General features: G+C 35.0%; 2 protein-coding genes and 1 long non-coding RNA gene across 7 annotated transcripts in view; 2 read left to right on the forward strand and 1 right to left on the reverse strand.

Annotated features, from left to right (window-relative positions):
• Positions 1–5110: 5110 nt before the first annotated feature.
• Positions 5111–7410, forward strand: LOC131806553 (uncharacterized). The gene is made up of 3 exons (XM_059130757.1): positions 5111–6255; positions 6334–6860; positions 6919–7410. The coding sequence occupies exons 1-3, from the start codon at positions 5960–5962 to the stop codon at positions 7314–7316; spliced, it is 1221 nt and encodes a 406-aa protein (XP_058986740.1). The 5' UTR covers positions 5111–5959; the 3' UTR covers positions 7317–7410.
• A 31-nt stretch (positions 7411–7441) lies between these two features.
• On the reverse strand, positions 7442–8516 carry LOC131806555 (uncharacterized). The gene is made up of 3 exons (XR_009344080.1): positions 8169–8516; positions 7943–8099; positions 7442–7882 (listed from the first exon to the last, which is right to left on the reverse strand). It is a non-coding gene; the product is annotated as an uncharacterized LOC131806555 (long non-coding RNA).
• A 4735-nt stretch (positions 8517–13251) lies between these two features.
• The window catches only part of LOC101893563 (protein Aster-B), a 37496-nt gene continuing 33132 nt past the window's right edge, over positions 13252–17615 (forward strand). For 3 of the 5 annotated variants that reach the window (XM_011294573.3, XM_059130774.1, XM_059130776.1), the window contains exon 1: positions 13252–13802. In XM_011294573.3, coding sequence (XP_011292875.2) covers positions 13519–13802 — 284 coding nt within the window. In that variant the 5' untranslated portion in view covers positions 13252–13518. The remainder of the gene's footprint in view (positions 13803–17615) is intronic. The other 2 variants (XR_009344082.1, XM_005175604.4) reach the window with 1 other exon arrangement.

Below are 17615 nucleotides of genomic sequence, written 5' to 3' on the forward strand. Positions count from 1 at the left end.
TCCTATCATCCTTTTTTCCAGGGTTCGAGAGCGACTTAACCGTTACCCACAGCTTACTCATATCAGTTCCAATGTTGCAGCACTTCAGACGGTCTAGCCACTTTTTCCTCTTATGCTCCTGTACCAACCGGTTGACTTCCACTGTCAAATCACTGATTCTAGGATCTTGGGTCTTTTAATTGATCCCGGTTTACACGCATATTTGGCTGGCTTAAGTCATCGGCTGGCTTCTTCGTAGATGAACAAAGGAGTTTTAGGTTGACCTAGTTCGATTTTGGCCCTAGGCTCCTTTGTTCATTTCCGAAGAAGCCAGCCGATGACTTAAGCCAGCCAAAAAAGCGCTTTATGTATTCCCAGCTTAACCCTGTGGAGTGATTCAAAGACTGTTTTAAAATGGATTTCAAGCAGTCATAGAAATTATAAGCCCTATGTTGCCCATAGGATAGCGGAAGTTTTGGAATCTACAAAAATTAATAATTGGAAGTGGGTACCAACAAAAGACAACGTAGCCGATGATGCCACAAAATATTATAATCATATCGATTTTTCGATTTCGTCAAGATGGTTAAGTGGACCATCGTTTCTGAAAAGATCGGAAGAAGAATGGCCAAATTATGGCCCGATTTGTCATCATCCTGATGAAGGTGATGAAGAAGAAATTCGACCTAAGGTGTCTCTTTTAATTTTTAAAAATAGTTTTTTTAATTTTGAGAGATTTTCTTCGTATCTACGTTTAAAAAAAATGGTAGGACAAATAATTCGTTTTACTGATATTTGCCGCAAAAAAGTCGGCGCTCGAGATTTACCCGATTTAAATGCATATTATTTGAATGAAGCTGATGCAGTATTATGCCGTCAAGTTCAAAGAGAATCATTTGCTGAAGACATCAGAAATATTAAAAGTCTCAAAAGAAAATAAATTGAAAAATTAAACTCCTTATATCGACGAAAATGGATTATTGAGAGTTTATGGGAGAATCGATGCAGCCAGCTCTCTTCCATATAGTATGAAACGACCGATTATATTGCCCAAGAATCACTATTTTACCAAACTTGTTGTGATTTATCATCATTGCCAGATGAAGCATCAAAATCATGAAGCCGTTATATGTGAGATAAGGAAAAAATTTTGGACTCCACAAATACGACAAGTTTTAAGGAAAATTGTAGCTAGTTGTTTTACTTGCCGAAAAAACAACGCCAAGCCTGTGCCGCCGATTATGGGTTCACTGCCTATTGATCGATTGGAGCCTTACATCAGACCTTTCAAGTATACTGGCCTTGATTATTTCGGGCCTATAAATGTCAAGATTGGAAGAAGAACTGAAAAGAGATGGATAGCTTTATTTACTTGCCTGACAATCCGCGCTATACATTTAGAAATAGCTCATGATTTGTCGACGGATTCCTGTATAATTGCAATTAGAAACTTTATAAATCGTCGCGGTGTTACTGTAAGATTCAGATCCGACAATGGGACGAACTTCATTGGGGCCAACGAAGAGTTCAAACGATTTGATGACGTTTTTGAGGCTGAAAGGATTCAACATGAATTAAGTGAAAAAGGCATTGAGTGGATATTTAATTGCCCAGCAAACCCTTCGGAAGGCGGTGTATGGGAAAGGTTGGTACGAAGTGTTAAAAGAGTTTTACGACTAACCATGAAGGACACCTGTCCAAAGGAACATGTTTTGCATTCCTTAATAATTGAAGCAGAAAATATATAAAACTCTAGGCCATTGACTCATGTGCCCAAAAGCCCTCATGAGGAGGAGCCTTTAACTCCAAACCATTTTTTGCTTGGAACAGACAACATTCCTCAGACACCTGCAGCCAATGTTCCAGATGAACAAATCTTCCGCCTGAAAAAGCAGTGACGAGTTGTTAGGAGTTTGCGAGACAGATTCTGGAAGCGATGGGTTGTTGAATATTTGCCAACATTAACCAGGCGAGTAAAGTGGTGTGAACGAACGAAGCCAATAGAAGTAGGAGATGTTGTGTTTGTTTGCGATCCTAATCTTCCACGTAATCAATGGCGGCGAGGAATGGTCACTCATCTACATACTGGGACAGATGGTGTTGTTCGTCGAGCTGATGTCAAAACCTCCACAGGAGTTCTCCAACGAGCTGTTTCAAAGTTAGCCGTCCTGGACTTGGAAGATGGTGAAGCTGACGGCTCCACGGGGGCGGGGGTTTTCCAGAACGGCACCTTATGAGTGTTTATTTATCATGTTTCTGTTGAAATGTTGTAATGTTGACAGTTATCACAGTTTCCTCTATTCTCTCTTTTGACATTTCCGAATAGGGCTTTTGATAATTGCAATGCCATTATTCGGGGTTATTTGTCTTTGGCAGTCAAAAGGAGAAGTCGAAAAACTGCGAAATAAACGCGCGCTACTGTGTTTTAAATAAAATTGTTTTCTTTTGCGTTAACCGCAAGGCTCCTTCTTTGACATTAATCCAGAACAGTATCCTCCGGAAAAATTGGCATTATGTTCCTACACAATGTTATGCCTCTCTTTTCTGTTTTTTAAGATACTCTGACTGAAAATGTTTGGAGCAGATGTATTTGTTTTCGGTATTTGTTATCCCATATTTTCTCTAAAAATAAACTTCCATGGAACTATACTATGGAAGCTGACACCCTCCATTGGGTGTTTGTGCCACGTGACGGTATGCAGCAATACTTCTTTCTTGGCATCTAGAAAAAAATATTTCGCATAAGTACACATATATAATGCAAACCACACACGATACAACCTGGAGGATTGTCAAGTTTTATTCTTCGGCCACAAACGATACAACTTCGTATACAACCTCTTTGTACGACTTCACTTTTCGAAGATTTCATTTGAGTTAAGATGACACCGGGTACAATTTCGTGCCCTATAATTTACTTAATAGCCTTTATTTATTATTAAGTTTTAAAATTCGTTTTATATATATTTTTAATTTATTTTATATTTTCATTGAAATCACACATTTGATTGGAATTTGTTGTTGTTGAGATGTGCGAAACAATGGTGTTGCCTCTTTGAAAATAACAACAAAATGAAATTGTATACGACATGCCCACACACATTACAATCGGTTGGTACAACATGCCAAATATCAAAAAAGTTTGATTTTTTGTACAACCGGGCCACAAACGATACAATCTTGAATACAACCTCTCCAAGTTGTACAACCAGTTGCTTCGTGTGTGGCTTGCATAAGGAAAACAACTATTCAGAATGTACCATGGTAGAAGAATATAGGTAGACGCATCGACACAGCTGCTGGGACAATGAACTGTCAAACCAATTTTGGAATTGAAAATGTTGAATGAAAAATTATTTAAATTTGTAAAAATTGTTTAAATACACGAATTATAATAAGCTCCAAATGACGTTGTATAAGAAAACATTTAAAAATCTACTTATATTTGAAAAAAACATTTACATTTTTTTGACATATCAATGCTCCCAAGCTTTGATGCATCTACCTGTATTCTTCTGCCATGGAATGTACACTACTCACTACTACTTAGGTTATACAATTATGAAACATGTTAGACCCACTGTACAAATAAGGAGTTAGAAGAGTTTTCATTTTTAAAAGCAATAAGTACCTAAACAAAATAAGCATTATTGACAATGTTCTAACCATTCATGGTAATATTAAATTTGAAAATTTTAAACTATGCATTTTATGTGTGGCCGAGATCAAATAAGATCAAACGACGGTCGAATTAATGCGTGTTTACACTCCTATCTAACACCTGACGCTTGTCATCGAGTTTTAAACACGTATTTATTTGAAAGTTAGCGAAATACGACGAGCGTCAACATTTACTTTACTGATTTTTCTTTTTTTATATGCTGGAAATAAGATCAAATAATGATATATAAAATTGTAATAACGCTAAAAATGGTTGTTAGTTCCCTTAGAGATATGAAGCTGGCGCATTTGCAAATACGGATGCACAAAACATAGTACTATATTGGAGAAGGTGAATATTTTTGTACATAACGTCGTATACATGGTAGAAGAATATAGGTAGACGCATTGACACAGCTGCTGGGACAATGAACTGCCAAACCAATTTTGGAATTGAAAATGTTGAATGAAAAATTATTTAAATTTGCAAAAATTGTTGAAAAACGCGAATTATAATAACCTGATAGAACATTTAAAAATTTATGACATATCCAAGCGTTGATGTATCTACCTGTATTCTTTACCATGGTCGTGTATTGGTCTACTAAAAGCTACTTATTCTTAGAATTTGTGGTTGATTACGTTTGCTTTGTTCCAGAACTATTTTTTTTTTCGATATCATAAAGGAGAAATCGGTTATCATAGTAAAAAGTTTTACATACTTGCATGGCTCAATAAGAAAGGTTGCTCAACTTCAAAGAAACTAGAAAAATGCCTGTCTTTTCAGGAGTCTTATAGTGTCAAATAGACTTTGGTATATGCAACAGTTGGTTCGTTTATTTTTATTTTTTTTAACAGAATTCTTATATTGACAAAAACTAGTACACCAATTAACCCGTTCATACGGCACGATTCCTAATTCATAGTAAAATAATTCCTTTTTTTGAAAAATGTTGTTTGTTGAATTTAATGGAATTTTACACGAAAATACATGAAATTCTCACTAATATGAATAGAAGAAATTATTGTTTTTCTCCCAAAAATTTATTATATCATTAATTTTACAATTTTTGTTCGTGTTTTCAAATTTTTGTGTAAATATTGACATTTTGGACATGTTTTAGTATTTTTCTATTTTTAAATTCTGCTGGAGAGACACTTGTCAAACATTTTTTCTGCCGATACAAACATTTTGAAAATATTGCATCATTAAATTTTTCAATTGTTAATTTTTAAATGTAATTTGTTTGTTTGTTTTTTTGATATATCTAATTGTTAGGGATAGCACACATTCAATCTTAAGCTGGAGACACATAAAGAGCATATTTGGCTGGCTTAAGTCATCGGCTGGCTTCTTCGTAGATAGGCGTAGATAGGCTTCGTAGGCTCCTTTGTTCATCTACGAAGAAGCCAGCCGATGACTTAAGCCAGCCAAATATGCTCTTTATGTGTCTCCAGCTTTAGTTCTAAGAGTGATTTGAATGGAACGAAGCACAAAATTTTTTTGTTCCCTCAGCAAATTTTGTGTGGGGAATTAAGTAGATATTTCTTAAATAATGGTCGCACTTCCAACAACTCAAAAACAATTTTGTTTTCTCACGTCACAAATGAGAATAAGGGTGTAGGTACATAAGAAGCTTGAAGTCATGGCTAGGCATACTTTGTGACATTTCTTAAAGGGATTGCAAAGCCGCACTTAAATCCTGCTGTCGTTTTTCATTATAATTTGACATTAATATGCCTAGCCATGACTTCAAGCTTTTTATGTACTTGCACCTTAAGCTTGATCTCTCCACCGCACATACGTTAAAATCAAACGCCATGATTTTGCTTCATGCATTGTATGTGTGACGCATACTTACAAATTTTCACTAACGCTCATAGTACAAGAATATAGGTAGATGCATCAACGCTTGGGAACATTGATATGTCAAAAATTTTGAAATGTTTTGACAAAAATAAATATATGTTTCTAAGTTTTCTTATACGACTCAAATCGGAGGTTGTAATGATATGTATTTTTTAAAAATTTTTACAAATTTCAATAATTTCTCATTCATTATTTTCAATTCCAAAATTGTTTTGACAGTTCATTGCACCAGCAGCAGTGTCGATGGGACTACCTGTATTCTTCTAACATGCTAAAGGGTCTGTCAGATAGAATACGTTGTGTCCGTTGCGGCAACGTATTGGACTGACGTGACGTACATAAAGTATAGACTCGCCACAACAAATCCGTCGTTGTACATAAGAAAACAGCTGATTTGCATTGGTGGTAAAATTCAGTTTGAAAACAGACAACATTTTCTGTTATTTGAAAATGGAAACCTCACAATTAATGAACATTATATCATTAATCTTAATGCTGTTCGAGGCCGGCGAATGCTTAAAAAAATTGTACGGGCGTAGAAGATATTGGGTGCGACCACTATTGCGGAATCGCGACACGCATGGATTTTTCGCCACCACATTTTGCTTCCCAGACGAATTCCAGAAAACCATAAGGATGGAGAAGAACACATTCGATCTCCTCCTGACTTTCGTAAAAGAGAGGTTAAGGAAGCACTCCAATAGGCCATCAATTTCACCGGAATGTCGACTTTTTATGACCCTTGCGTAAGTTCTTATACATATTGGTAACATTTAATCGTATGTGTCCGAATAACATTCTTGAATACTTCCATAAAATTTAAGATATTTAGCTCATGGCGGAAGTAAGCAGATATTTTCTGCTGCCTTTAAAATGGGAGTGTCAACTATGAAAGGAATAGTATCAGAAACCTGCGAAGTGCTTTGGGAAATACTTGGCCCAATATATTTATCAGTCCCAAAGGAAAATGAGTGGAAGCGAATCGCCATTGATTTTTACACAATGTGGGATTTACCCAATTGTGTTGGCGCCATTGATGGCAAGCACATCAATTTAACTTGCCCATCGAACTCTGGCTCCCAGTTTTACAATTATAAAGGGAACTACTCCATTGTCCTTCTGGCAGCTTGTGATGCTAATTACACATTTACTTCCGTGGATATTGGTGCGTTTGGTTCCCAAAGTGACGGTGGAGTTATGTGGAACTCAAGATTCGGTCAACAGTTGTATAAGGGCCAATTGGATCTACCAAAAGAAGAAGTACTACCCGGTACAGATAAAAGTTTCCCACACTATTTCGTTGCAGATGCCGCGTTCCCATTAAAACCATTTTTAATTAGACCTTATCCAGGTTTGCATGAGCAATTTATATTTTCCTCTTCGATTTTATGTAACAAAAATTTTTTAAGGAAGTAACTTGCCGCCTGAAAAGGAAATATTTAATAAACGTTTGTCACGGGCCCGTAGGGTAATAGAAAATGCTTTTGGTATTTTGGCGAGCCGATGGAGGATTTTGTTGTCATCCCTACAAATGAGCCCAGCATCCGCAGAGAAAGTTATTAAAGCCACGGTACTTCTTCACAATTTCCTCAAAATGCATGATGGCAGTTATTGTCCGCCAGAATATGTCGACCGAGACGACGGCACTGTATTGATAAATGGTCTGTGGCGCAAAGAAGTGCCTGTCCCTTTGCAGAGAGCCAGGAGAACAGCTTCAAATAATGCAGCAAAATGCGCATTCAAATTAAGGGATGAACTCATGAGCTATGTCGTTTCACATCCAATTCGGCAATTTTCCCGGCAGTAACTTCATATTTGTTTAATAATACTGATGAAAGCATGTATCAAACATTTAATATTTCTTTTCATATTTTATTATACTAAAAAATAAATCATTTCATTATACTAAAAACTAAAATTAATTTATTTTATTAAATAAGAAAGCAAGAAGAAAGAACATTGTTTAAAATTCATTCATTGTTTAAAATTTGAGACAATGTTGAGCAATTTGATTTTAATTCTATCTTGCTCGTCCTCTGAGTGCTTCAGCAAATACTCGTCTAGTACTCTTAAAAAATCAGCATTACGAGACACTGGTGGGGGACTTTGACTCTGTGCTGCATGTTTTTTTATCCAGTCAGACACAGAGTCACAAAGGTGATCAAACCTGTCTTCTTGTCTCTTTCTTTTATCGCAACGTTTTTCCACTTGTGGTGTGGATTGCTCAAAAGAACGTGGCAGCTCGCTGCAAAAGAAATCTACATTTTTGTTTCGTCTTCCCCCGACAACGGCGAACTTCCAAATATGTCGCCACTCTCAAACTGCGTACTTAAAAATGAATCCTCACTCGACCATTGCATATTTGAAGAAGTTCTGGGATATAAAAACGATTAGGAATCTCCCAAAATATATATCACAGAGCTCTGTAATTACCTACGAGGAGCGACGTGTCGTTGCAAAAAAGACATCGCATCCATATACCGCCATCCACTACCTTCTTTTGCACCACTTCCCGACGGAAGCTTACTTCCGTTAACCTCCTTTACATATCTGTCCCGAAGGGACCTCCAGCGACTTTGGCATTGTTCGACTGCAATATAATATAAAATACCTCCTGTCAATATCAACCTTAAATATACAATTTATGAAAATAACTCACCAGTAGCGTTTGTGGAAGCTGCCACAGCTCTCCAAGCTTTTTCCTTAGCAATTTTGTTGCGATATAGCACTGTTTTTTTTTGTCAAAAAGACAAGGGTGAATCTGCACCGCTTCTATTAATAAAAATTCCATTTCAAAAACCTAACATAAAATATTTAATAATAACAGCTGATTTCTCTGCCGGACTTGCCGCATGTCAAAAGTTGAGAGTAGACCAACTTTTATCCGTTACGGCAACTTACACGTTGTGAATGTGACATTCTTCATTAAAATATAAGCAACCAAATCGGCTGTCAGTCTAATACATTGCCGCAACGGACACAACGTATTCTATCTGACAGACCCTTAACGCATGCCATGCAGTTTGTTCGTTTACGGGGTACCATGGTAGAAAAATACAGGTAGATGCAACAACGCTTGGGAACATTGATATGTTTTGTGAACTCAAAAATATTTTATCGTGATCAGGCTTGAATTTTCTTGGTATATCTGAAACTTGGCTGAAATCTGATATTCCAACTAGTGCAATAAATGTACCTTGTTATAAATTTGTGAGGAATGACCGTCGATACTCTAGAGGTGGTGGTGTTGGTATATATATTTCTAGTGATATTTCTCATAAAGTTGTTTTCAGATTATCTGTGGTAGGTAAATGCGAATCGCTTTTTATTGAGGTTATGTCTGGCGATGAAAAGGTTCTGTTTGGTGTTGTGTATCTTCCTCCTCCAGGTGATATTAATGTTTTTGAAGATATTCATAGTGATTTATTTTTAGAGTATTCAAAAATTGTTATAGTGGGTGATTTTAATACTAATATGTTTGATCCGCATAAATCTATGTCTGTCCGTTCAGTCTGCTTCCGATTAAACTTGTCAGTTTTTCATAATTCCAAACCTACTCACTATGATGTTACACATTGTGCGTCTTCTCTGCTTGATTTTATGCTGATAAATAATGGTACATCTGTCTGATCAGGCAATATGTCCATCGATATCTGACCATTCACTTATTTTTGCATCGTTAAATATTGGTGTTAATACATTTTGTGATTTTGTTGAGTATCGAGATTACTCTTGTGTTGACTGGCCGGGTTTTTTTTTCTTATCTATCAGCCTTTAATATTGATATGATGAATGTTGTGGATGTTGATGCTAAATGTTCTCAAATTTCAAATCTTTTGTTGGGGTTGTTTGATTATGTTCCTTTGGTGCATAGAAAAATGCGATCTGATGATAATTGGATTAGCTCAAATCGCATTACACTTGCTCGATCACTTCGTGATTTGGCTTTTAAGGCTTACCTTGATAATAAAAGCAATGATAATTGGAAAATTTTTTGTCGTTATCGTAATAGAGCGAAGTTAGTTATTCGCCGTGAGCGTAGAAAGTATTACTCTAAGAAATTTAATACGTTGGGTTCAACTGCTATTTGGCTTTTTTTAGGGCTTCGGGTTGTATTGGTGATGATGATGTATCTCTTGACATTGATGTTGATGATCTGAACTATTTTTTTCAATATAGGAACTCACATATGCCTAATATTGATGTGCAATTGTCTAACGCACGCAGTGATGGATTTTCTTTTAGTTGTGTTCGTATGGAAGAAATTATTATTGCACTAAATCGAATAAAGTCTAAATCTGTCGGAGTTGATGGAATACCTGTGGATTTTTTGAAATTAATCTTTCCATATGTTAGTGATATTATTTTGGATTTGGTCAATTCTGTTTTGATGTCGTCTGTGTTTCCTTGCTTGTGGAAGCAAGCTCGTGTCGTTCCAATTCCAAAGGGGAATGTTGTTCGTGGCCCTGATGATCTCAGGCCTATATCAATTCTCCCTGTGATGGCTAAGGTGTGTGAGCATGTTATGAAGGACCAAATACTTGCTCATATTGCAGGCAAGTTATATAATGGTCAATTTGCTTTCCGTAGGAATCATAATACCACAAGTTTAGTTCTTTACTTAACTGAGTTAGTGAGATCTAACACGAACCTTAAAAAGTATACTGTAATTGTTTCATTGGATTTAACAAGGGAATTTGATTCTCTTTCTCATCAAATATTACTCAGTAAACTGATGTACGAGTTCGATTTTTCTGAGACAGCTTGTAATCTTATTTCATCATATTTGTCTGGTAGATCCCAATTTGTTATTTACAATGGCAGATCCTCAAATGTGGCATTGCTTTCGTGTGGTGTTCCGCAGGGCTCCGTATTAGGTCCTTTGTTTTTCATTTTATATGTCAATAACCTCTCTGGATGATGTGTTTCTCGTTTTTACCAATTCTTATATTAATCCTATAGCTTTTGAAAGTGAAATTAATAATTGTCTTGTTCATGTTGGACAGTGGTGTTTTGAACATTGTCTGGTATTGAATCCGTCAAAGACAAAGGCTATTAAGTTTGGCAGTAATGCATATAATCTAAATATTGCTCTCGATGGTAATCTAATTAGTTTTGTAAGCTGTCACAGAATGCTGGGTATTTTAGTAGATGAGAAACTTTCTTTAGAGACTCATGTCGATTCCGTTCAGAGACGAGTTTTTGCTATTATTCGTAGATTATATGGTACTAATTTATTTTTACCATTGTGGGTTAAAAAGAGGTTGGCGAATGCTCTTTTAATGCCTCATATCAATTATGGGCTCGAGCTGGTTTCTGGTACAATAAAATGTATTTGTTTAAGAGTTAAGCGTGTAGTTAATGATATTGTAAGATTTGTGTATGGTGTTCCTAGGTTTCTGGCTAACATGTTCAGTTTTTCCAGGTCAACTAGGAGTACTCAGATATTAATACCCAGAATAAATAACTTAACATTTGAAAAGTCTTTTATTGTACGTATTGCACGCTTGTGAAATTATCTACCTATTGAGCTTAGAATTTTTTCCCATTCTAATAATGCCTTTCGTTTGAAAGTGTTGAATCATGTCCTGCATCCCGGTATATATCCCAATTAGTTTTATTTTCGTTGTTTTGAGCTTCTATTTTCTTCATTTTACTCTTTTTTAATTATTAAATAATAATTTTTAAATTATTTTTATCGTCGCCTTTATTGTTCACCTTTCTTAAAAAAATTAATTGCTTGTTGTTGGTTATTTTGCCTCTATTTGTTTTTTAATTATGTTATAGTTAATTATAAGTTATTTTGAATTTTTTCTACTTGGTATTGAGTACCTTATTAATACAATTAATTGGCCTTAGTATTAAGTGTGAATTGAATAAAGAAAGAAAGAAAGAAATGCTTCTTCAAAAATAAGTAGATTTTGACATGTTTTCATATACGACACCAATCGGAGATTGTTATGATATTCGTTTTTCAATACTTTTTACGAATTTGAATAACTTTTCATTCAAAATTTTCAATTTCAAATTTAGTTTGACAGTTCATTGTCCCAGCAGTTGTGTCGATGCGGCTACCTGTATTCTTCTACCATGCGGGGTACTTAACTCTTGTGCATGGTAGAATAATACAGGTGTAAGTGTTGTTGTACAACAATCGTAACAACAACCACATACAAATTTGTTTTTGTAAGTAAGTATCAAAATGTAAACAAAATAATAAATTTTCAATAAATTATTTTCATTTCAAAAATATACTTTTTTTGAATTTGGATTATTAAATTCAAATGCAGAGGAATATTTCTTAAAATATGTAATTTTAATGCTTTCATATCATTCGCCTGGATGTATAGTTGTTAGCTGTTGGTTCTAATTTCTCAACACTCAACACAAGTTGAAACCAAACAGCATACATACATAAATTATTCCACATTTTGCAATTTTAGGAAACATGGAATATACGAATATATTATCTAATGTGGTGTAGCTGTTCCTTAACCGCAAAAACGTTTTTGAATCACCGCCTTTGGCGTTTTGTTAAGTACAACGGCGATTTTTTCTGTTATTAGGCAAAAAATATGTTCACATTGCCTGCAGTAAAATTTTATATCAAGAAATGGTATACCTATTGTATATCAAGAAATGGAATTAAATCACAAAACGTCATATCGAGTTTGACACTAGTATTACTACAGAGTCAGGCTGGAAATACATAAAGCGCTTATTTGGCTGGCTTAACACTGCCTTTACACGGTGGCATTTTTATCAATTCTCTTTTAAAATTTCTGCGTAAATCTTCGCGGCTTTACACGGTGGCATTTTATGATATTAGTGCTTGGCATTTTTTCTGACATTTTATTTTATTCAGTATTTCGTATAGAGCTGTATTGTTGTGCTAATTGTTTGTAACAGATATTTATAAAGAAGTGATTTAAAATTAAATGTGTGATCTAAAGAAGAAATGATGGAAAAAGTTGTTGTCGATCTGGTCCACATATTTATTAAAATTATTAACTTTTATTTTAACTTTCTTTTTTTATTTTTTAAAACTTCCAATTAATTTTCATATAATTCACTCTACAATTCATCACAATAAAAGAAACGCATCAAAAATTACAATAAAGAAACTAAAAGAAATGTCAAAATCATAAAAAATTCGGAAAAAGCAAAAAGAGAAATGCAAAGAAAATGGCATGTAACCCTGTGCGGTGGCTTATCGTGCCATTTTTTCTTCTATCCTTGTTTCTCTACACCTTTTACCAACAAAAAAATGGCATGGTTAAAAAATACCACCGTGTAAAGGCAGTGTAAGTCATCGGCTGGCTTCTTCGTAGATGAACAAAGGAGTTTTAGGTTGACCTAGTTCGATTTTGGCCCTAGGCTCCTTTGTTCATTTCCGAAGAAGCCAGCCGATGACTTAAAGGGCTAAGTACATAAGAAGCTTGAAGTCATGGCTAGGCATATTTTGTGACATTTCACAAAGGGATTAGAGAGACGCACTAAAATCCAGCCGTCGTTTTCCATTATAATTTGACATTAATATGCCTAGCCATGACTTCAAGCTTCTTATGTACTTAGCCCTTAAGCGCTTTATGTATTCCCAGCTTCAAATCAGCTGGGACTTGGTGTTACCTGTAATAATTATACCATAACTCTTGTGGTGAAAAACGTCGAAGACTCGCGACAGGTATTGGACAGGCCTGTTAAGGGTTCTATAATCATCGTTCGCTACAGTCGCCGACACAAAAATCATTCAGCTTTGTTATCTGATGCTCCACTGTTCGTTCATGTAACTTGATTGGGAAATATTTTGCATTGATTGGCATTTTGGCAATAAAACTTTTAGATGCTGAATGGGCTTTTTGCGAAGAGAAATTGAAGCAGGGAATCTACAGAACTATTTGTGATTTTCGGATACAAAGTAACAAATGAAAGCTCATATTATCGCGAGTTTATGCTTCAACTTAATGGGCCGTGCGACATTTTACGTGTATCTAAACTATTAACTTGTCATGAATTTTAGTGCAAATCAGGGCGCCACATCTAATCCTAACAATTCAAACGTTAAAGAAGACAACTTGGACACGGAGGATACTTCTACCACCGCTAACAGTTCTACTGAAATAGAAGGAGCAATAATAGGAAAAAAACATAAATTTCCCAACACTTTTACAACTCCACAGAACTGCTTCGAGCTCTTAAATTCAACGTCAAATAAGTTGATTTCTGCTGCTGGACCAATTTCGCAGACGTATTCAGTTGGAGTTAAAGCATTGTCATCATTGGCTTCACCACAGTAAGTATCAATAAAATAAGTGTAGATATCTATGTCCGTATGTGCACGCTGTGTCCTTGCCAGAAAATTCTGCTTGTTTTAAATATATCGACGGCGCTTGTCCAATAAGTATTTGTGTCGTCTTATATGAATCGCTTTGAATAAAAAATATACAAATTTTATATAGACTATGACTATTGCATTTTAAAACAAAATGGGCATCAGCCTTCAAAATTAAAACGATTTTGCATTAACTCTATAAACATTTTGAGCGGAAGGGTCTTATGCTGAAATATGTCTTGTGTTCATTTAACTAATTTGCTTTAATAGCATTATCGTGGTCGAAGTGAAATAATACAAATGCTTCAATTACGGTCAAGCAATTCGAATTTTTGAATTTGTAATTTGAATTATTTCGTTGGAAAATCCCAGTCGCATTGGTGTCACCCGGAATCCAAACTTCCCGAAATATAGTCCCCTAAGTTCTTTGTAAGACCTACCATATAGGTATTAACGTGGGCTACCACAGGAGCTTTAAAAATTCTGTGGGTAAGTCCAACAAAGGCGGAGTGAAACCAAGTTTTTATAATTTTTTGGATTTTTTTCCTCTGGGTATGTCCAATTCCTGTTACGAAACCCAAAGTTTTCTCAATTAATTTATTTTCATTAAATTCAAGACCGACAGCGCGATTAATTCTGTTTTTAAAAAGTAATGCTCTTCTTAAGAATAGGTCGCCATTGTAATCAGGAACGCTAGACCTTCACATTGATAACCATACTGTAATTGGGGTACAAACAAAAACATATAAAGCTTGTATTATTTCATCTCAAAATTCTACAATGAATTGAAAATATCATTTTTTGTTACAACCGAACTTAAAAATATTGAAAACTGTCGTCTTTATTATTCCAAATGCAGGTAGTTTCCATGAATCATTGCAAAGTGGCATGTAGATATATTTATTTCTACTATGACATGTATACAAAGTATACAATATGCCTAACAAAATGATTCAACTACTTTACAAATAAGTTTGAAAAACTAATTAAAATATATGTACAAAATATGATATGATCAGTTTTCTACTCAAACAAAAGGACAATTCAAAAATGTCCTTATTAAAAAATATAATTGGTAAAAATGAGATCATGAATAAATCTATTAAATATAAAAAGTTTTTCATGAGGATTCAATTAGAAAGTGTACCGAGGATTAATTGAAAAGAGAAATATTAAAAAACCAGGACTATGGATATAAGAGACCTTAAAAATATACCTAAAAATTTACTATTATGGCTATATGGCAAAATGCAACATAAATGCAGGGAAGATTCAGATTGTGGCACAAGAGCTAAAAACATTTCATCGGTCAAAATGACGAATAACTCATTCACAATTGGTATATCAATATCATTGCATATCATTTTTTTATTCATAAGGTATTTTGAAAGCCTACTGGTCAATAATATATTACATAGTATAATTTGCTCCCATCCCACAAAAATATCTAAATTACATAAACTCTATTAAGCAGCCAACCGATCCAAGTTTGAGTTGATACAACCTTCTAATTAAATAAATATGGTTGGTAGGTCATACATTTAAAGGACAAATGGTAAAAGTGCCAGGACAGAGTAATAAGAGGAAAGCAAATCAATCAAATCTGAATTAATCCTTTAAATGAAGAAATTGTAATCTACCAAATAAGTACGAAAACACAGAATATAAGAAGACCTAGAAAAGTTGTACTCTATTGGATAAGTAGTCTTTGCGGTGTACAAAATCAAGCCTTTGATTGCCAAAAATCTCTTTGCCTTAAAATTATTTGGTACTCAAATGTTTTATGCATTTTTGAATGGACTCTCATTTTACATTCCGAATCTCAATTTACATTTTGTCACCTCTTCTCGTCGTGCAAAACCCATATCGACAAGTTCCTTATTTATTATTTCATTCTATACTCTCCCGAGTGCTTCAATCGGTACATAGATCTGTTAAGCTTACAGACTATAAGAACCATTACCGGTTCTTCCATGAAAATAGTTTCTTTTAAAATCCCATCTAAGTAAGCGCTAATGGCACCCATTTGATGAATCTTCATATCATATTTCAATGCTGTTAAATATCGTATTGATTCCACGTAATCGATAGATACCTTCAGTCTACATGATGACTTTTGCGACTAATCTGGCTTTCCATCTTAACGTCTTTGCATTGGAATCTTGCTTTGTCTTAAAACTCCATTTTGATTTAACCGCTTTGCATCCTTCAGGAAGCTCAACCAAAGACCAATTATTATTGTCTTTCAAGGAAAACATTTCTTCTTGCATAGTTATTTTAGAATTTTCAGAATCTTCAGATGACATTGCCTGTTTTACATTACACGAAGAAACATATTCTACTGCAGAAAATGCTTTTGATGATTGATTTCGGTTTGTAATCCTTTCTGATCTTCGAATATTCTCAGATGTTGGTATTTGTCGATTTGGTCCCATTCTTAATTATTTGCGTCCACATAGCCGTCGTTGTTTAGACATTCTGAGTCCAAAAACTCACTATCAGTGTCAGAATCACTACGAAGCTCAGTTCGAATATCATTATTTCCATTCAATTCGCTTGAGTCCATATTCATTTTTTGGTCCAAAGCATTACGACATTCTTCATCTGGAAATTGAATTAGCATTGGATAGAAGAAATTGGAAAATGATTTTCAATATTTGATTTACAGTTTTCAAGAAATACCACGTCGCGGCTAACTAGTATTTTATATCAATCCAAACAGAATGTATCATTTCTGATGGCTTTGAATCAATCTTCGATCTTCGTTGTTTTGCTACATGGTCCGACCATAATTCTTCGGGACATCTTTCATATCACATTGTGGTCGTACCTCTTCGAATCAGTTACCATTACGTCATTAAGAGCGACTGCCGTCCTATCATACTTTATATTTATTTATTTATATTCAAGTAACACAGTTACCTAGCCCATAGGGCCAGTAACCGTTACCCACATTTTACTCATATCGGTTCCAATGTTGCAATACTTCAGATGATCTAGCTACTTTTTACGCTTGTGCTCCTCTACTAACATATTGACTTCCGTTGTCAGATCACTGAGACTGTGGTCAGTAGGTTTGGTACGCCTTAGCTCATCACGCTCTTTCGCTAGGGTATTCAACCAGCAGGTATATAGCGAGCGGCTGCAGCTTTGATGATATTCCGGAGAATCCTTTCCTGGGACAGTTCTCTTAATCGAAGGTTGGTGAACTCTCTGAATTCTGGCCAGTGAGCTTTCACAAGGTTAAGGACAGGACGGCGTTCAGAGGTTATGAAATCGGGCGACCTGCTTATGGAGACGATTATCGGGAGATGGTCTGAGCCAAGAGAAATGACGGGTTGCCAAGTCACGTCATTTATCAGACCGGGTGACACTATGGTTAAGTCTGGCGAACTGTGACACTATGTGCGTGAAAATAAATTTAAATTTAAATTCTACTACTTTGATTTTTCGCTTACCAACACTGGTTTTCTCTCAGAGATAAATTTAAATTTAACTACATTTTCGTGAGAGTAAATTTAAATTTAACTCAAAAGTGCTTGTTGTGAAAGAAAATAAAAGTTAAAATTATGAAAATAATATAACAATAAAATGTTATATGAATTGTATTAAAAATTAATAATTATAAGAACTTTGGCCAGAACAAGAAAAGTGGCCAGACTTATATTTCCTATGGTCACTGTAGGAGAAATTGGTTTGGACCCACTGTGGAAAAATGGTTAGGGATGCACCCTTATGGTGTCCATTTTCGGAAAGAGCATCGAAAATGCTCCT

Source organism: Musca domestica, unplaced genomic scaffold, assembly GCF_030504385.1.
Source record: "Musca domestica strain aabys unplaced genomic scaffold, Musca_domestica.polishedcontigs.V.1.1 11, whole genome shotgun sequence".
Classification (NCBI taxonomy): Eukaryota; Metazoa; Arthropoda; class Insecta; order Diptera; family Muscidae; genus Musca; species Musca domestica.